Here is a 20,378-nt window from a genome sequence, read left to right on the forward strand (position 1 = left end):
AGGTCCCTGACACCGGAAAGCGCGTGGTCTGGGCTCAGGCAGTTAAGGAAGCTCACGGCCTCCCGGGAGGCACCTATGGCAGAGACGTGCCCGGGCGCCAAGGGGAGCCTCCACCAGCTCTGGGATGAGAGTCCAGAGAATGGACTCTTCTGGAACACGGACACTCGTCAGGCTCCTGAAGGGATGGGATGGGTCTGAGAAGGGCTGCCTGGGTGCCACAACCACGTTCGTGAGCTGAAGGGACGTCGGGGCTGCAGGGGCAGCGCAGTTGGGGTGCAGGAGCCCAGGAGGAGCCGGAAGCGGTGGCAGCGTCCCAGGCAGGCTGAGGAAGCTGAGCCTGTTCCCTCGGGGCCACGGCCACAGGTCACGTGCATTTCAGGAAGGGCTCCTCTGGGACTGGGTGACGCATAGGGGAGACGGGGCCTAACGGGCCGCTTACCGCCCTTTCTCCCTCTTGCCTTTGGACACGTCAAGGCATTCCCAGTAGAGACACTGTCCTAATGTGCTTTAGTTGTCCAGCCTAACATGTGGGTTTTTTTTTTTTTAATGGACACTTTCTATCTTTTCTAATAAAAATAAAAGCCCCTTTTTAATATTCATGAACCGCATTCCTGGGCAGGACGACCCAGTCTCCCCGCAGAGACTTTCTCCCAAGGACTGAGAACATGATGAAATGTGGACCAGCCGCAGGGACAGGGGGTTCCCTGGAGAAGAGTCCAGACAGACTGACCCCGCGGTTCTCTGCCCCTGACCACAGCAGCGCCAGGGCACTTGCCGAGAGACGTCGTGGGCAGCGCAACTCAGCCCACACAGACAGGCTCCCAACCACCCCAGAGGGCCCCAGCAGACACCCCCATCTCTGCTCGCTAGGGAAGGCAGAGCATGGCTGAGAACAGGTGTTTGGAGGGTTTTGCAGTTCTGGACGTGTGATACGATCACTCTTTAAAAATTAATAATATATGGTTGCCTCCAAAGGAAATCCCATCTGCGCGCGAGTCGGGAGAAGCCGTCTCAGCAGGGACTGTCATTTACAATGACAGAGCAGGTATTGTCCTACCCTCTGGGGGCCAGGCCAGCAGGTGCCACTCAAGCTCGGGGAACTGTGGCTGCGGTGGACAGAGGCGCAGCCAGGCGGGGGGCCCAGGGCTGGGCATCACAGCAGAAGGGGAGGGTGGACAGCCATGCGTGTGACGGGGGCCCCCTTGGGCTTCGTCTGTGAGGCCCAACTGTTCCCAGAGGACTCGCTCCTGATAACCGCAGGTGGGAAGGACCGTGAGAATCACTTCTGAGGAAAGCCTGACTCCCTGGACCTGGGCCTCCCGTGTCCCCAGGGTCATGTCTTGGTTGGGAAGCTCACCCCATGGGGCAGGGCTGGAGGCTGCCCGTCTCCTGCTGAGCCATCAGGAGCCCTCTTCAGCCTCATGGCCACCAGTGCTCCCTGCCACAGCCCCTCCATGCCAGTGTGGCTGACTTCCCCACAGCTCGCAGGAGAGTCTACATGGACATCCGAGTCTTAGAGAATGTTCCGTCCCAAACCCCACCATCCTATTCACTGACTTACCCCTTCTCAAGGGAGGGGATGATCCCGGGGTGCACCCTGGGGGTGGGCATCTTGGGGCTGCCTGAGGACCTCGCCCCTCGCCAGGTCCCAGGACTAAGCACGCGTCTACCTCTCTCTTCATCTCGCCGGCTCATCTGGGACTCCGGGGCTCCCACATGCTTGTGTCCTTGAAAGGTGGAATTCCTCAGCCAAATTCACGCCGTTTCCTGCAGAGCGCAGCGGATCCTCTGAGACCGGCTGGGTCCCATGCCTGGTCTGTCTCCCCTGCGGGGCTGGCTCTGTGAGCCCGAGATCAGCTCCTGTCACCCGCGATCACGGACTCGTCTGAGCACCTCGGCGAGCCGGCCACCGGGAGACTCAGCAGCTCTGGGGGTCTGGCCGCCTAGAGTGCTCCCGGGACGCTATCCTGGGGCTGTGCCGCCAGCCTCTCCAGGGCACTCAGGCACCTCCTTCATTTTGTCCAGCCTGGGGGATCCCCGCCCACCTGGCAGCATCAAGGGCACTGACTGGACGCATCACCGTGCGGCTCCATGGCCCTGCCGTCCCAAGTGCTCCATTTCCTGAGCCCTCAGACTGGCCGGCTGGTCACCAGGCCCCCGTGGCCTCCCAGTCGCCCTCCCCGCTTCAGTGGGGGGGAGCCCTGACTGGCTGAGCTCTGAGATCCCCTGAGCACCCATCCCAGGTGGCAGGGCCCTCCGGGGGGTGCCCCTTGCTTGGCGGCTGTACCCCTACCCGCCGGGCACAGGAGAGGCTGACCCTCCGCCAGAGCGGGCTGAATCTGACTGTGGTCTCGTGCAGAGAAGAAAAACCTCCAGATAAAACTGGTTCTGACCACAGCCCCAGCTTCCCCAAAGCCTCTCTGAAGACTGAGGAAAAGGGTCTCCTATCGGGTTCTGGCCGGATCGTGAGAGGAGCGCGGGCTCAGGGAGGTCATCACAGCCTGAGGCCCCCATGGGCAGGATGCCCCGAAGGAAGAGGTGGACCCTGCTTTCATCTCCAAAGCCAAAGGCCCCTCTGAGCATCCGTCAATGCCCAGCTCACGGAAGAGCCAGGGGCCGAGGGGCCAGGGAAGGGAGGAAGGCGGCAGGGGATGGTCCTACCTGCCAGTGAGCAGAGCACGGTGTCCTGGGGCACAGTCAGGGAGCACCGGGGCTGCCGGCGAGCCAGGCAGGGCTGCAGAGCTGCCCAAGCCTGTCTGTCCACCCGTCTGTTGTCAGCACCATGCTCGTTGCCTCCCACTGGCTCTGCCAGGGTCCCACCCTCAGCGGCTGCGGTCCGGGCTCAGAAACGCCACTGGGGGGCCTCGGGGTTTCCAGGGTGCTCATCTCCAGCTCAAACATAAATGCACGTACTTCAGAAGCTGAGGTTTTTGCCCAAACTTGACCCTTGGACACACTGTGTTTCGGTGCTCCTTGCTCTGTATTATCAGCAGTGCCATGGAATCCTGAGCGTGGACTGTCCATCTCGTGGCTTCTCTGTCTGGTCTCCAAGGCCTCCCTGCCCCGTGGACAGCAGCAATCTCTCACAAGCATGCTCGCAGCTCTGCGACAGGAGCTCTGGCCTTGGGGACGCAGGCACCGCAGCTACACAGTGTGGCCAGCACGCTCCTGCCTTCAGGCTGCTTCCACCCAGGGGCCACAGGACGGTCCTGCAGGCCATCTCCGCGCAGAGACATGAGTGCGTGCCCACATGATGCTCCCTTCCACGACGCTCCAAACGAGAAGAGTGGATGAATGAAGCCTCTCACAGGGATGGGTGGCAGCCTGTGCTTGCCGCTGCCCGAGGAGGGGCCAGGCTGGGCATTGGGGACATGCCCTCGGGCCCTGGCCACTGGCAGGGTCCCACACTTGGCTACCTCCAGGGCCTCGCCTCAGGGACATTGACTAATGCCTCTGTCCAGGGCCACAGCAGGCCTCCCTCCCCTGGAGAGAAGGAGGTGGGGAGCAGGTCCAAGAGCTCTTAGGGGCACTGAGGTCGTGGGTACGGGTGGACGTGGTGCTTGATTACCACGCCTGAGACCCAGTGGCCCCTGAAGAAGATTCAGTAACCTCCGTTGGCGTCAGGCACCCACCTCTGCATCCAGGACCAGAGGCTGGAGACGTGGGCCCCGTGTTTCAGAGTCTGTTGGGCTCTGCCAGCCAGCTGGTCCGGTTCGCCCTCCCACACTGGCCTCAACAGCGCTCAGGACCCATCCCCCCAGTCCGTCCTCACCAAGGACAGTGAGGGATGGTCCTTGCTCACCCTCCGTGGTGACGCTCGTGGGATTTTACCAACTTCAGCCTCTTCTGTTGCGATAGATACGTGGGATTTCATGCTGTGGCTCTACCAGCATTCTCTGCTGATTTAATTTACGTTAGAGGGTGGTTTCCACATCAGGCATCGACAGAATCCCATCCTGGCAATGAGAGTGGGTGGCCCACGGTCCTCCCCAAGGGCATCGCCGTGATTAGAACACGATCTCACCACCACTGAACTCGTATCCGAAGATCTGGTTCGCCACGGGCCATGGCAGTCGGCTCGGGAAAGAAGAACCACGGCATCGGAGCCGAGACGACACAGAAGCACCCGGAAAGGAGCAACGTGGTTCAAAAATGATAAATATTTATAGTTCTTCCTCGTCAGGCGGGGTGTGTGGGCAAAACACACCCTCGGGTCTCACACCGGGCCGCTGGACTAGCACGCTGCATGAACATGACCTTCCTCCAAGCAATTTGGTAAGAGGGGCCCAGCGTTGACGCCCGCAGGAAACACTCCTACACACACGGAGCTCACACGCCAACGAGCTCACTCAGGGTGTTGTTCAAAATGGCAAATTTGGAGAACACAAGCTCTGAATGAAAATGCAGGATTTTTGGACAATGAATTGAATATCATGATCTCATCCAAAATGTTTTCTGAAGGTTGATACTAAGAGAAAACAGCACCCAAATTTATAAGTCAGCTGAGCCTCATAGGCTTGTGTTAAACGAAGTATCTGGTCGAGCCACATTCAATTACATTCAGTCCTGCTTATACTATAAGACAAAAATATTTATTATTGGCAACTTAAGGTCTATTATTAGAAAGACTGGAAAGAAATGGACCTTGCTGATGAAAATAATTCTCTCTTTGGATGGGATTTGGAGTGACTTTTTTTCCCACGGAGACTTTTTTTTTGGCCAATTCTCTTTCACTGTACAGACGACGTGCCCAGCGCCCTTGCCTATTATCCATGGGCTCCCATGTGCCTGAGAGATCTGAAGAGTTGCCATAGAACACGGGGCCGCTCAGCTCCCCAGGAAGCATGAGTCACCACTTGGAGCAGAAAGCAGGTGCGCTGGCCTCACCTCCAGGGGCATGACGGGCTGCTGGCGCGGGAGGACCAAGGAACCCTTCAGCCCATGTCCTGGCCCAAGTGCCTGCTATGGCTCTGGAGAGGCAAAGCCACCTGCGTGTCTGTGGGAAGGGCCTCAGAAGTCAGGGACAGGGGTGGCCGTCTACCTGTGGGGAGAAGCCCTCCCCCACTGCCCTGCTGGCAGGAAGACACCTGATACCATTTCCTTCTACCAATGGCTTCATGATGGACACCGTCTTTGTGCAGAGAGGGACTGGTATGGTCTGGCGGGCATGCCTATTGGCGAGTTCCTCTTTCTAATAGACTCGGGTCCAACCTCCCGGAGGCTCACCTGTGTAGACAACTACAGGGTGAGCCAGCCTCCCCCAGACCACCCACTTTGGGGAAGCTGGCCAAGGGTGCCCCAAAGAAGGACCCCAGACAGACAGCAGGTGCAGGGCTCAGAGTCCCCAGAACAAGATCCAGGGCTCTCCCACAGTCTCCTCTCCCGGCCCTGGGAGAGCCACCTCCGCTCCTGAGGGACACGAGGCAGAGGAACAAGTTCTCAATCACATGTTCCTAATGTTCCTAATACATTTATCGAAATAGGCTGGATCTCATGAATCATCTTCTGTTCAATGAAGCCTGCTCCTTCACAGGCTGACATTTTTGTTTAAAAAAAAAAAAAAAAGGCTCTATTGTGGTTCGTAGAGTAAAACAAAATAAAAATAAAACCTTCCTTGAACCATCAGATAGTTCCTCCAAAACCACGGACCTGAAAGCCCCTTCCCAGTCCGTCATCCCCACAGAACACCCGAACCATGGCCTTCCTCTGCGACTGGGAGCCCACGGGAGCTGGCTCTGTCACTCACGAGTGCACGGATTTCTGGATGCGAGCGCTGAACAAATGCAATAAAAAATCTTATTAATCACTCAGTCCATGAAAAAAGTGACCTTTCTGTGCCTCAATTTTAAGCAACTAGAAATCTTATGGGCTCAGCTATCAAATGCTCTTGAGCATGAATAACTTATAAAATCTGCTGGCATATTTTATAAAGTCAAAAAGTCATAAATGGCCGCATTGCTTTAGGACATCCACAGTAAATTCAAATTGATCTTTTCTATTCATGAACTGTGTGTGGGCTTCCTCTGAAATCCTCCAAAGATAGGGGCTCAGCTGTCACCCCCAGACTCTGCTTCCCGGCGGGACTCAGAACCCTGGGCGGCGCTGCATATTTCTGCGTTGTTTTTGCTGATTTTCATTCATGTAAGAGTCTCACAGAGAAGGTCGAAGAATCCAAGAGAACCATCCATTGCAGTGAGGCAAGAGCGCGCTGGAAATCTCATCATGGAAACGGCTGGACCGAGGCCACGGGGATGAGTTCAAGCAGCCTCGTGAGCTGGCTCGCCGGCAGCCTCGGGGAGGAAAGGTGGGTGTCTCAGGCAGCCCTGAGCTCCCATGAGGTTAGTTTGAGGCTGTGCTGGCGAGCGGGCGCTGGCTGGTTTCCCAAGCGGAGAGACGGGCAATGCCGCGTCCCGAGGGTGAAGCGAAGGCCTGCTCTGCTTCTCAAAGGCTCCGAGAGCCATCGTGTCTCCTGCGGCTGACTGCACTGGACAGACCAGCCCGGTCAATTCAAGCGCTCAGAATTACATGTGTTTCTGCACACAAGGGCAGAGGACCACCTGCGTGTCCATCAACGCCTACCGAGGGCCCAGGCAAAGCCTGGGAGCGAACATGCCAGTGGCTCTCTAGGACAGAGGAGGCCTCTTCGGGTGATTCTGTGGAAGAAGAGACGCCGTATCGCTTCTCAAGGGCAAGGCCACAGACCTGGCCTGTGCTGCTGGGGGCAACGTGAGTGTGGCAACAGGAAGAGGGGACGGCAGGTGCTCCGCAGACCAGCCCCTGCGTCGCGGGCTCCGTGGGCCCACTCCAGGGTCAGCCCTGGCCCGGGGCCATGAGCATGTCATCGGGCATACAGACCGGCCCGCGAGGGATCCTTCTGCACCTCCGCCTCACCTGGCACCGACGCTCATCTAGGCTTCACAGGCTGCCTTGCGGTTCTGGGTCCCTTTCCGTCCCTCATGGCCGAGGACTGGATTTCATTTTTGAGTAGCAAGCTGGAGTGACGTGCGCATTAACACTGGCGGGCACGGGAAGAGAGCTCCCCCGTGGCGGGACGGCCTCCGTCCTACGGGTGATACCCCAGAGCTGAGACCATCCGGTCTCCCTGCACCCCCAGAGCCTCCCGCCAGCCCGACTCCGGGGATCCCTGATCAACCCCCGGCTCTGGGGGGAGTGCGGCTGTCCTGACCTCTGGCCTCAGCGCCCATGGCACCTGCTGCTGGGATCGGCTCGCCCAGAGGCAGTCCATGGGGGGCTGCTCACCACAGAGGGGATTTGCTCACGTTCCCAAGGCCACTGCCGTGTCCGCGATCATCGCCGCCGCACACGGGCTCCCCATACGGCCCCTGCGTTCAGCCTCATTTTGTGAAGAAATTCAGCCGGGCGGTTAGAGCAGACCCATCTATACCCAAAAGCCAAAGCTGGAAAGCAGTGTCACTGGAGGGGATTTGATCCTAAAATATTCTTCCCCAAAATTCGAACTGAGATGTAGAAGTCAACTCTAATCCTGACAATCTGATTCTATTAACAAGTCGCCCTGGTCTTCAGGTGCGGAGGCTGTCGCTGGATGAAGGCGAGGCCCGGGGACGCCCCTCTGCGAGGTGTAGACCCTGAGAGCTGCCAGGCTCCAGCAGGAAGCTCCTCGCCACAGGGCATTTCTGCACGCAATCAGCTGACCGTGCCCTCCTGCCTGCCCCTCCCGTGTGTGCCCCTGGGGTGACTGCCTGGCAACATGCCCCACATGGCAGGACAAGGAGCAGGGCCTCCTTTTCATGTGCTTTGGCCCCTGAATGCCACTCAGCCCGACTCCATGAACCCAGGGAACAGTTACTCAGTGACTGGCTTCGGGGACAGCCGTCTACACGTGGGTCCTTACCCCTCGCTCCAGCAGCATGTCTCGGAAGTGGGTCACCCGCTCCTCCAGTGGCAGGAGGATCTGGGGCAGCGGCGTCCCGGCACCCTTGTCCTGTCCTTCTGCCTCCTCCGGCCCAGGACTCCCATGGCCTTCTGTCCTTTAGGGCACAAGACACAGAGAGGTAAGCGTGCCCCTGGGGGCCTGTCTGTAGATCCCAGGGAACACTTGAGAACCACGGACAGCCAGGTGCCAGCAGCCCGCAGAGGGGGCAGATTTCGCCCTTGGACGCAGACGGCATTTTTGCATTTGGGGCGCAGCCGTAACCCCCCACAGGCACCAGCAGGGAGCCAAGGTCATGGCAGGGGCATGAGAGGGCCAAGCAGGGCCACCAGGAAGACAGCCTGGAGTCGCCTTTCACTGCCTGGACCTGGCGTCCAGGACAGGAAAGGGTGAGGCTCTCCATCAGAGCAATTCACTGGAGCTCACGTCCAGCTCTGTTCCCGCTGTTCTTTGTTTCAGGGAGGCCTTCGTTTTGGACAAACGCAGAAAGACAATCACAGACTATGCCATCGACTCTCTGGGTACAAAACGCTATCCTGGAGTAGAACCCAGCCAGGGGATGTCAGCGACAGCAGCGGGGACCAGGACCCTGCACAGGCCGTCTGCACAGGGAAAGGTGCAAAGCAGGACCCCTGAACTGTTCCTCCCTAGGCCCAGGGGCGGCCGTGACCACGGCCCAGACACAGCGGGGCAGCACCGAGAGCAGGCAGGAGCCGGGGCCTGCGGGCAGCAGGCTGACAGCTGGTGGGGAAGGAAGGAGCGCGGCCTTACTAAGCACCAGCTCTGCGTCCTGCCTTCTGTTCTCTGCTGCCCCTCCCGTAGCTCTCTCTCTGTTCTGCACCTTATCCCTGCGGCACTGGGGACCTCCTCCCAAAACATCTCACCGTCTACTGCTGGGGGACACCCAGACCCTGCAGACACAGGTACTCCCATAATGCCCTCCTCCTCCTGACCTGGCCCGCACGGGAGCAGCTGGTCCTGCTGCAGCTCCGGTCCCCTTGTCACGGCCTGTGCTCAGCCTGAGCCGCAGAGTCTACCTACACTGGCCTGGTGAGCCTTTGCTCTGACCCCATGGACCCCTCTGCAGGGTCTCCTCCCTGCCCAGCCTTGCCCCACATGTCCCCATAACCGGGTCCCACGGCCAGTGACCCCAGCAACGAGGGGGCACAAATCTAGTCTGTCCCTAGACTGACAGTTTTAGAGAACATTCCCTCTCCGACAGGACTGCGGTCAGGGGAGGCTGCTGAGACCCCCTGCCAGGCACCGGGACGTGTGGCCCCTGCATGCCCGCCAGTGCCCCATGCTCTTGGGGGATAGAAAGAGCAGAGGACATGCATCAAAGGGGATGGCACGTCCCCACTTCTCTGCAAATCTTCACCCCCGGAATCAGTGGGCGGGAGGCACTCAGGCCACACACATCAGGCTTCCTGACCTAGGGACAGAACAGTGCCCTCGCCTGGGGTGACTGTAATCCCGGGGGACGTCTGGTGGCTACCGAGACATGGAGAGACAGAGACCGGAGATGCGGCTGAATGCCCTGTGATGCCCCGCACAGATGCCCGCGATTATCCAGCCAGTCCTTGCAATCCGTGCGTTGGGGGCGGAGGAGGCAGACCCGTTCAAGGTCAAGGCCCGTCCCAGGTCATACTGTCCCTTGACCATGCTGTTCCCTGCCTCTTGATGCCCGCTCTCGCCATCACCGTCCATCCAGGACCCCGCGGGAATCCGCCGGTCGGCAACTTCAGGGAGTGCTGAGACATGCAACGTCCTCGAGCGCTCGCCAGGGGCGGAGTGTGGACGAACCCCCCAGTGCAAAATGTGCAGAGAAAAAACAACAGAAACGTCGGGAATCTTTTACAGACCAACTATTTCAGGAGAACGCACATTCTTGGCTTCCTACGTGATTATGCAGATTTTCAAAAAAAGAAAATCACCAGTGGGTTTGCAACTGTGTCCTTTTCCAGAGGGTGTAATTAGGATTTCTTTGTAATAAATTTTCATTAGGTAAAAATAGAAGTGTGGAAATAAGACCCGTATTGTTGGGACTTGAAATAAGATTCATAGGAGCTCCGAGCTCAGCGATGATCACGTATTAGAGCTCGTTCCACACGGCATCTTGCTAAGAGCTGCTGGACGCCTTCCAGAACGGCAAGCTCACAGTTCAATTAGAATTGGTCAGAAGTAAATGCAAACTTGCTAAATATACTTTTAATATTCTCATGGCTGAATGAGTTTGGTACTTTTAACAAAAAGCACATTCTAATACTTGGAATAAAGCTAGCTCCATCCCCAAGTACCAAGGAGGAGAGGCCGTGTCCTCAAGGGCATGGCCGCAGTACCCACCCACCTCGCCGGCTGGGTGGGGGGATGGCCTCTCACCTGGAAATAGTTCGATGCCTCGGCAGGCTGGCACCTGCTTGGGGAGATCTCTGGGGCCAAATGGGTAAGTTGAAAAGGGCTTGGTCATGTCTAGCCTTTCCCCCAGAGCAGGGATTCCGAAGTCTGGGCCACGGTGCTGGGTTCCCTTTATCCTGGGGACAGCATGTTCCCTGGCTCCCGTGTCCCATCCTCGGAAGACGTTATGGTGGCTGCTCCCCACCTGGCACGGAGGGGCTGCCAGGACACTCGGCCCCTCACCTCAGCCCTGTGACCGCTGCTGAGCTCATCCCGCCGAACCGCGGATGGCACGTGGGCAGGTGCGCACGGGGTGCGAGGTCGAGCATGGGATTTTCTCATTTTGCCCATGCACACAGGGCAGCAGGTGATCTGGGAAAAGTCACTAGATTCACACTCAGTGCGACTGGATTCTGGACACATCCGGCTGCTCGTTTCCATTTTCAGGCAACAAATGCTAAGTAGTTTATCTAGAGGCGGAGGGAACTCGGGTGCGGGACTTGGCACATCCGCTAGCCCTCACAGGTCACCTCGTAGACATGCAGACATGCCCCTTCCCACCTCCTGAATCTTCCCATGGAGAGGAGGGGAGAGAGGTGGAGAGGTGCCCAGCACCGCACGGTTCTCACGACAGGTGCTTACGAGGGGGCCTGTTTCTCAGGGCTTCTGGGGCGTCCCTCCTCCCCCTCCTTCCCTCCATCCCTCCCTGCTCCCTCCCTCTTCCCTCCCCCCTACCCGTCATTCTGGCCTCCTCCCCACTCCTTCCCTCTCCGCCTCTTCCCTTCCCTTCTCCCTCCTCCCCCCTCCTCCTCTCCTCTGAACACCATCAGCTGAGAGTCTGCACAGAAATGGAAGCCGTTCTCTGTAACCACTGCTCCAAGGCAGAGCACAAGAGGGGAAGAGATAAGGGCTGACTCAAGCTATGACGAGTGATTCCATCTCGTGTGAAGAAACCCTGGGGTGAGCGGGCACCTGGTTCCAGAGAATAAACCACACATGGCTATGTGGCCCTCAGTGTGCGTCTGAGCCCCCCCGGGGACAGCGTGCTGTGAAATCTTGGGCAAACTATGGAAGCTGTGTGGACCTGGTTTTGGTGAAACACGTGGTTTGGATGAGACGATCTTGAAATGCCTCCAGGACCGCCGTCCTGGGATGCAGACGGGCTCCTGCTCATTCCGTCCTGCTGAAACAGTCACAGTCGTGATTCCGCCACCGACTCACTAGCTCTGCCTCCCAACGTCGCCGTTCCTAGAAATCGCTAAGCAGGCTTCCTGCATCTCCCTCCAACTTGCTCTTAAATCGTTCGGCAGGAACAGCCAAAAGCAGTGGCCTCTGGCCCCCCAGCTCCACTTGGCAGGAGACACCGCCCTCCCCTAGGCTGGTGACAGGCAGGGTGACCTCAGGGCCAGAGGTGTCCTGGCAGCCCTGGCAGCCTCCTGCAGGACCAGGGGTCCCCGTCAATGGCCGGCCTGCGGCGCCCTCCTCAAGGGGGGTTTGCTTAGACCACCTCTCTGTCCTCCCTGCCCTCCCGTCCGGCCCCCTGCATTTCTGCTGTACCACCATTGCCTGAAACCAGAGACCACTCGGGGTCACACTCTGCTGCCGTGAGGGCCGGCTAGCCAGGCGGAGTGCTGGCAAGGGTGGGCCGTGGGATAACAAAGACTGTCTGGCTTCTCTCCCTGCTTCCGTGTGAATTTCCTGAGCTCGGGGTGGGCCCTGAGTTTCCGGGGAGCGCCTGGCCCACTGGAAAACCACCACAGCTCAGAGGGCTGAAGCCCGCAGGAAGGGAGGGGACGTTGAGCTGGAGTCCGGTCATAGGGCCGGTCATTCAGTCCTTCCTGCCTACATCCTGGCACTGATAGAAACTCCAACAGTGGGGCTGGGGGGCTGCCTGATGCCCCAGGAGGGAGGGGCACCCAACTCTATGTGGACAGAGGCCGGGGTGCTCGGGACCCTTCCAGAACTCACCCTCCCCTTCTCTTCCGTTTGGCTTTTCCTGAGTTGTGTCCTCTATGATAAAACCATAACCTTACATACAGCGCTCTCCGGGATTCTGGGAGTCATTGTCACAAATCACCAAGCCTCCAGGGAGGTTATGAGACGCTCATATTCATAGCCAAGTCAGACAGAGGGGGGGATGGGCTGGGGACCCCACTTTCTGCTGGTGTCTGATGTGGACACACTTTTGTTTGGACGCGCTACTTTCCCTGTGGGGTCTGCATTACCTGTTAGGGGGGTCTGCACGAAGTCTGGGCGCTTATAGTCAGAGCCGAGCTGTGGGACGCCGGGGGACTGGCAGGGAACTGTCCTCAGAGGACAGGCACTATTGGGTTTCCTCCAGTTCCATCGGCAGGTGTGCTGTGGGCCCACTGTGTAACCCCGTGACCAGGGCAGGCCGTGTGGCTCCTGAGCCCCCCAGTTTGATCCCAGCAGACGTCCCCCTCCAACCTGCGGCGCTCAGCCAAGACCACCAGTGGGTGGCTGTCAGAGGTGAAGAGGGAGGTTCCGTCTCCCCGCCTGCCTGGCATGGTGGTCGACTGGGCATCTCTGGTGTCCCTCGGTCCGGGGAGGCGTCATCCAGGTCTCCGTTGTCCTCAACTTCCCACGGCAACCAAGTGTGCGTCTGTGTCCAAATGTCCCCTGCCACAGGGCCACCAGTCACTGGCTTATGACCTAATGACCTCATCCTAACTTGGCACATCTGCAACATTCCAATTTCCAACTTAAGCCCCAGTCTGAGGTTCTGGGGCTGGGGCTCCAGCGTCTGAGTGGGGTGATGCCACGCAAGCCCACAGCCAGGGCCATCCTCACCAGTGAGCAATTCCCACAGCCTTGGGGACCATCCTGGTCTAGTCACCACGAGAAGCAATGGGCTGGAAGTGAGGAGCCTGAGGCTTCCTGGGTGTGCACTGTGGGGATGGCACGTCCAGCCCAATCCAGGAAGCATGGCACCAGCCTCACGCTCCCCAGACTGACCAAACCCCTGGGTCATGGGCTTTTTTCTAGAACATCCACACCGGTCTGTGCAGAGAAGTCTCAGTGTCTCCAGGACGTGTCTCAGGTTGCCCACAGCCCGCACCGGGGTCTCCCGAGAGCCTCTCGACAGCATCACCACAGGGCAGCATGCCCCGCAGTCCAGGCCACGTCCCTGTGCTGATGGCCCCCGGCTGACAACCTTCCCTAATTTCTTCTCACTGCAGCCCCGCCAGATCATCCTGCAAGACGAGCCAGATCCTTCCTCGGGTCCTCATCCCGCCAACCTGGTCCGCCGGCCCCGTCTTCACGCTCCCTCGCCTCTGTGCCTTCCCCGTGACGCTTCCTCTTCACGCCTGCTCGTCCTGCCCCTTGCCCACTCGCAGCTGGCTTGGCTCCGCTGGTCACCCGGCCGCTGCCCCGGCGGGACACAGCCCACCCTGCGTGACTGCGCTGCTTTCCTCCATGTGCCGAGTGCGGGGCTCCTGCAGCGGGAGGGCCGGACGCGCGTTTTTGTGATCCTGAAGCACGGCCGTTCTGTGAAGGTACGTGGCTTGGCACCCACTGCTGTGTGGCGTAGAGTTGCCAAGAGCGACCCTTCGGGACCTAAGCGTACCTGGAACCCCTTCAGGGCTCGCATAACTGTCTTCTGGATTTCCATTAGCCTCCTCTGGCTCCATAATCCCTATCCTCATGACCGGAAGAGGAAGGAAGAGGAGGAGGAGGGTGAGGAAGGAGAGAAGAACAAAGGGAGGGGGAGGGGAAAGGGGAAGAAGGGGGAGAGCCACATTGTAGGGATGATGCAGGAGGCAGAGTGCTGGGCATGAATTGTTTGATATCAATAGACTTATCTTTGAACTTTGACTTTCACACAAATGTACTGTATTTTCAGGAAAATCTCATTTCACTGATTTTTTTCATTTGTAAAGTTTAAATTATAACACTTGCCACTTAAGATTTTTTGTAAGAATTAAATGAAGTAATATGAGCACCTGATATTTGCTGACATTCTGTATGTAAAACCCTGTCCTCCTGCTTTGCCTACATGCCCTCATTCGATCCTTATCACAGCCCTGTAGGGTAGCCATGGTTATCATCCTCATTTTACAGATGGGAAAACTGAGATGATGTATGTAAAGTACTAGCACAATGGCTGGTCTGTAAATAGGACTGGTGATGATAGTGCTGTTGGTAGTGGTGATGATGGTGATAATGGTGGTGATGATGGTGACACAATAGTGATGATGGTGATGGTAATGATAATGGCAATGATGATGGTGGTGACGGTGGTGGTACTGGTGATGGTGATGGTGGTGATGGTGGTGATGATGGTGGTGGTGGTGATGGTGATGACGATGGTGATGGTGATGACGATGGTGATGGTGAGGACGGTGATGATGGTGTTGACAATGATGGTGATGATGGTGATGGTGATGATGGTGGTGTTAGTGATGATGATGATGGTGTTAATAGTGATGATATGATGATGGTGGTGGTGATGGTGGTGGTGGTGATGATGGTGATGATGGTGGTGACGGTGGTGATGGTGGTGCTAGTGATGATGATGGTGTTGATGATGGTGGTATTGACGGTGATGGTGATGATGGTGGTGATGATGATTACAATTTTGGTGATGACAGTGGTGATAATGTTGGTGATGTGATGAGGGTAATGATGATTCTTCATTCTCATTGTCTCTTGCAGCCTCTGACCATCCACACCAAACCTTCCAACACCGAGATCCAGCCCTTTGTTTGGCTGGGTGAAGTCTCACCTTTTCTTTGACTTAATGGATGGGGAGAACTTGCTCTTTCTCCTGGCAAAAAAAAGCTGGGAATTTATCATCAAAATACTGCCAGGCTGTAACTCCAGTGTTAGACACAGTATGAAATTCTGCAGGAATCAAAGTCTCTGTGAATGTTTGCCTTGTGGGGCCTCAGACATTCTGTCATGTGGTTGAGACAAATGGCCTTCAGACAAGGCAACCTTTGGAAGATCTGTGTTCTGTAGTTTTTAGCCCCGACACTGCTCTGTTGGAGCTGCCTTTGGACACTGTTGGAGACTGGCACATCACTCAGGGTGGGCTCTGGGTTCCTCGGTAGGATTGGGGTGCAGGGGCCCTGGTTGGGATTCAATGTCAATGGTGGCATCGAACAGGATGCCTCCCTAGGAAGGAACACAGCCATGGGCAAGATCCTGGATCCGGGAAGAAGCAAGGAGCGCGGGAGCATGGGCTGTAGCGACCGCTGCCTGCATGCAGAGGGAAGACTCTAGGATGGCCAGGGACACAGGTCTTCCTGGAGAAGGAGGATTTGGGCTCCAGCCTGGGGTATCCATCCCGGGACCTCACTTCTCCCCTATGGTCTTAAGGACGACTGGCCGCCTGGCAAACCTCTGCCTGCCTGCCCACCCAGCTCTCACTTCTGGAGTTTTGCCCTGACCCCACCTTCTGCTGGTCCTGATGAAACCTTTCCAGAAAGGGCCTGGGGATCCCTGAAGGTACCCCGCTCTGCTGAGCCCTGCAGATGTCTCCATGGTGCTGCGATCACAGTCATCTGTCCCTTTCTGTGCTCACGGTTATAGCGTGTCAGTTACATCCCAGGGCCCAGGACCTCCACCACGCTGATGGCCTTGCCGGCAAGGGCCGTTGGAGGGACTGAAGGCCGTTCTGGCTGCACCTTTATTTGTCAGCTCAAGGGCCGCCCTGCGTCTGAAGGCCATGGTTCCTCCCGTGCTCCCGTCCATCCCACCTGCTGGCGGGCGTTTGTTGTTAGTGGCCGATGGCCTACCCCGGGTGGCACTGAGCTCAGACCCTCTGGTCTCCAGCACAGGTCAGCTTCATTGTCCGAGGGCAGGGCTGACCCGCACACCCTCCTTATGACACAGCTCATAGGTGCCAGGCTGTCCTGTCGGCAGGGCTTGTCTTGGTGAAGTCGGAAGGATTTCCCAGCAGTTGGGGGCCCTCAAGCACAGTGGGGGACGCTGTGCTGTCTCCTCATGGGGAAGCACAGGTGTTCTCAGACTCCAGGACGTGTTCTCACATGACAGCAGCACAAGGGACCCAGGCCTGGTCCCATGGCATCGGGGTCTCCTTGTTTGTCGAGGTGGGGGGCCTCCTTTTGTTCGTCAGGTGCCCCCACCCCCATCCTGAGCACATGCAGGCTTGAGGAGACACCCAGGGCATATCCTTGGCTTGGGGGATGTGGGTGTGTCTCAGAGAGGCTGCTGGGTCACTTGCGTTGCAACAGCATCAATGAAACACGGGGGAAGGCTGGAGGGCAAGTGTCAGTGCTGTCACGTGCACCTCGGGGCCCAGGCCTCTCAGGCTTTCGAGGATTTGAAGCAAAAACCGACCTCCTGACCCAAGAAGCAAAGGCGGAGGGAAGTTCTTAGTCTCCCCCAATTTTCACGCTGAAGCAGACCGGCTGGGCTATTAGGATACAGAAGGGAAACCCACAGGCAACGTCTTCACAAGCTACAGGGTGACGCATCCCCAGGAATTCATACCATCAGGCACAGCCAGAGCCCAGGCACCAGTGAGCCCTCGGGGGTCGGCACCCCCAGGAGGCACCTCCCAAGACCTTGGGCCCAGCGAGCTTGAGATGCCCCAGGTTGAGAGGCAGCCTCAGGCCGTGGCCTTGGAGCAGGCTGACGGAGGGGCGGGGGCTGCTGACGCCAGAGGGGTCTTCTGGGCTCTAATCTCAGGGGAGCCATTGTGGCCCGGAGCTTGGAAGGGAGAGGCGGCCGGGCCTGGTAACTAAGGGTCCCTCAAGGACAAAACTCGGACAAAAATGCCAAGAGGAACTGGTGTGAGCCTATGGGATCACACAGACATGCCCCAGAAAGGGAAGGACAGGCACGGGCGAGGGTGAGGGGCAGCGCAGACAGGCGCCAAACGCAGGGCACGTTCCCACTTTGCCACAAGGAGAGGGAGTTCCAGAGCCTAGTGACCAAGAACACCGTCTCCAGCCGCCTTCTCGTCATCAGCTCATCTCAGCCTGAGCTGCAGGAAAAGGTCGTTGTCCGGTCCCATACCGATGAGCCGGAGAACAGTGACGCGCAGAGCAAAGGCCCCACAGCAGGGGAAGACCACGGGCAGCCGGGACGCGGGCCACGCGGCAGCTGGGACTCGGGCCACGCGGCAGCCGGGACTCCGACGGAAACACCACCCTGCTACTCGGAAGGACACAATGTTTCAAAGGACACAATAGAAGCTATAAAACCATGGCGTGTATCAGGATAGACAACTTAGGGGGGAAAGAGGATGTTGGACCAAGTGAACATCTAAAAAGCATCTGAATGATGCAAGAAATTAGAAACGAAAGGGAGGAAAGTTTTAAAGAACTGAAGGACGCACCCGAAGGTGCACAGACGTGAGCAGAATAAACACCGCAGATGACGCCCGGCAGCGAAACAGCTAAGAAGGAGAGGAAAAACCAAAAGAAACTGGGAAAGAGACAAAAAGGATGTGGAAGCCAAGGGGGGGCGGAAAGACAGAGGCCTCCGTGGACCCGGAGAAGCCGGCAATGAGGCGCACGGCGTGGAAGGAAACAGGTACTGCGGAGCTCAGGAGGCATCTCCTCGTAGGGAACAGATGTTCAGCCACTTCGTGAAGAGCCTGTCAGACCCGGGGCAGTCCGAGTCCCCACGATGGAGACACACACTCCGACTCCTGCAGGACAGACGCAGTGACTGAAGCAGACCACACCACCAACTCTGCTTCCCTCTGGGAGTTCACCGCGCGTCCATCCCCGTGGGGGCTGCCGGCGAACCCACATGATGTCGGGAAAGCGAGTTTTGAAGGGAGGGAATCAAGCCTGCACCCCGTGTTTTCCACCTGAGTTCCAACTCTGGGGAACCAAAGAGTTGAGGAGAACGTTGTGTCCTGTAAAGGGCTCAAGCTCCCGGGTGCAAATGACCCTGGAGGAAATGCCAGTCCCACGTCCATCACCTGTGCACATCCCAGGAAGGCAGGTGACCCGAGCCGCGGGGCCGCCCGACAGAAGGAGCTCAGGGCTGCTTCGAGGTTCTCTCTTTCAGCGCCGACCAAACCCGGGCGGGCGTTGAGGGCACAGAAGCTGCAGGGCTAGGAGCTCGCGGTGGCTGGGGGCGTAGAGACACGGGCTGGGGAGGGAGGCTTCCGTGAGGGGGAAGATGCCGATTTCTTTCAAAGCAAATGAAGAAAACGAGGCTGGGCCAGGAGAGAAGTGCCCGTTAACAGACTCAGGAAGGAGACCAGCAGGATGCGGAGCACAGAGCTGATGGGGATCCGGGTCCAGAAAACAGAGTCGCAAGAGAAACTCAAACAGAGCGAACGGGGGCGTCGGGGACATCGGGGCCGATGAGCTCACGTCCAGGAACAACTGTTTGCTGCTTGTTCTCAGGTGGGATAACGATGATCTTTTAAAAATCTTCTGTTAGTCATGCATCCTGAAATATGGACACGTGGGGTTTATAGGAGATCTGGGGTTTGTTCCAAAATAGTCAGAATGGGGTGGCGGGACCAGGCATGTGCAGGGCTGGCAGGAGGCAGTGGCTGAGCCCAAAGGTGCCCGAGGGAGTGAACATCCTGCCCATAGTCTGTTCTGGACGTTGTCACACTAAACCTGAAAACCGGTGTGCTATGACATTGTGAGTTGAGTGGGGACGTGGGTCATTCTCACGGTGTTGGGCCTTCTGCTGTGGTGGTCTGGGGGTCCCCCCCCACTCCGACCTCTCGGCTTCACCAGGAATCACTGCTCCAGGCCCTCTGAGTCGAGCCCCCCTGCTCTTCCCCCGCACACAGCCCTTGTCTTCAGCTTCACCCTGTCCCAACACCCGCCCCTCGTCACACACCAGCGTTTTCAGGACAGGATGTGCTCCATGTCCCAGAGTGCCACCATCGCGGCCACTGCTCCCACTGCCCCTCCCTGTGTTCCTAGCTGAGCGCTCCTGTGACAGTCATATCCAATGTTGCCTCGCTAACCAGCTCATTATCCCAAGCCCGCGGCAAACACGTGCTTTCTCATGGCAACAAGAGAAAAAGCTGCCTTGGTTTTCACACATTTATATTCCAAGGGCTGACCGAGGAGCCAAGACGCTGGCTGACCGAGGAGCCAAGACGCTCGCTAACCAGCTCACGCAGAGGGAGGCAGGTCACCGCAGAGGGAGCCCAGCACTTGGCCGTGTCTCTGCATGCCCACAGTGACACCATCCAAACTTGGGCTGTCACCACGCCGCGGGTAAGGTGGACGTGACCCGACGGGGAGGCTGCAGGAGGAGGGCCACTTTCTGGAAAGGAAGCAGGTGGTGTTCACTGGCGAGTGTCCTCGTGCAAGACACCACACGCTGGTCCCCTCACGCGCCCTCGGGCTCCCCCGCCCAGCATCTGGCAACTCTGAGGATGTGTTTCACTCCAAAAGCTGCAGGGATTTCCGAAATCTGAACTGGAACTGCCCGTTAGCTGGTTTCAGACCATCAGTGGCTCAGTCCTGTGGGACCAACAGCAGCCGCCACCCTTCTCTGCCACGGTCAGTGGGATGGAGACGGGTCTGGGCGAGGAAATGCCCCGGATTCCATTTAAAAGGAAGAACTCTTAAGTCAGATGCTTGAAGACAAGGTGGAAATTGAAACTGTCTTCTCAAGTCAAAGAGGACTTCCAGGGAGAGTTCAGTCCCGGATCCCCGCCAGCACAGGGGGCCACGCCCCGGCGGCCTGGGTAGGATGGGCACCTACCTTCCCTTGGCCTGTCCTGGCCCGGGAGACTGGGTGCTGGAGGGAGAGAGGACACATCTCCAGCCCCTCTTGGTGGGTTCTTCTTCTACTTCCTGGGGGAAACCCGCCCAATGTATCTTGTTTAAGGGGATCCTGTGGGCTCTGTCAGCGAAGCGTTTAACTTCGGCTTAGGTGATGATCTCAAGGTCCTGGGATTGATCCCCACATCAGGTTCTCTGCTCAGTGGGGAGTCTGCTTCTCCCTCTCCATCCGCCTGCTGCTCCCCCTGCTTGTGCTCTCCGTCTCAAATAAATAAATAAGGTTTTTTTAAAAAATGCTCTTATTTAAGACTCAACTGATGCATCGCCTCCCTGACTGCCCAACGTCCACACAGCATCGCAGGGAA

General features: G+C 57.8%; 1 protein-coding gene across 1 annotated transcript in view; it reads right to left on the minus strand.

Moving 5' to 3' along the window:
* Nucleotides 1-20,378, minus strand: part of LOC125085116 (transcription elongation regulator 1-like protein) — a 63,877-nt gene that overhangs the window by 10,664 nt on the left and 32,835 nt on the right. Inside the window, exon 5 of the mRNA XM_047703305.1 lies at nt 7,874-8,009. Within this exon, the coding sequence (XP_047559261.1) occupies nt 7,874-8,009 (136 nt within the window). The remainder of the gene's footprint in view (nt 1-7,873; nt 8,010-20,378) is intronic.

This window comes from Lutra lutra, chromosome 14 (genome assembly GCF_902655055.1).
Source record: "Lutra lutra chromosome 14, mLutLut1.2, whole genome shotgun sequence".
NCBI lineage: Eukaryota > Metazoa > Chordata > Mammalia > Carnivora > Mustelidae > Lutra > Lutra lutra.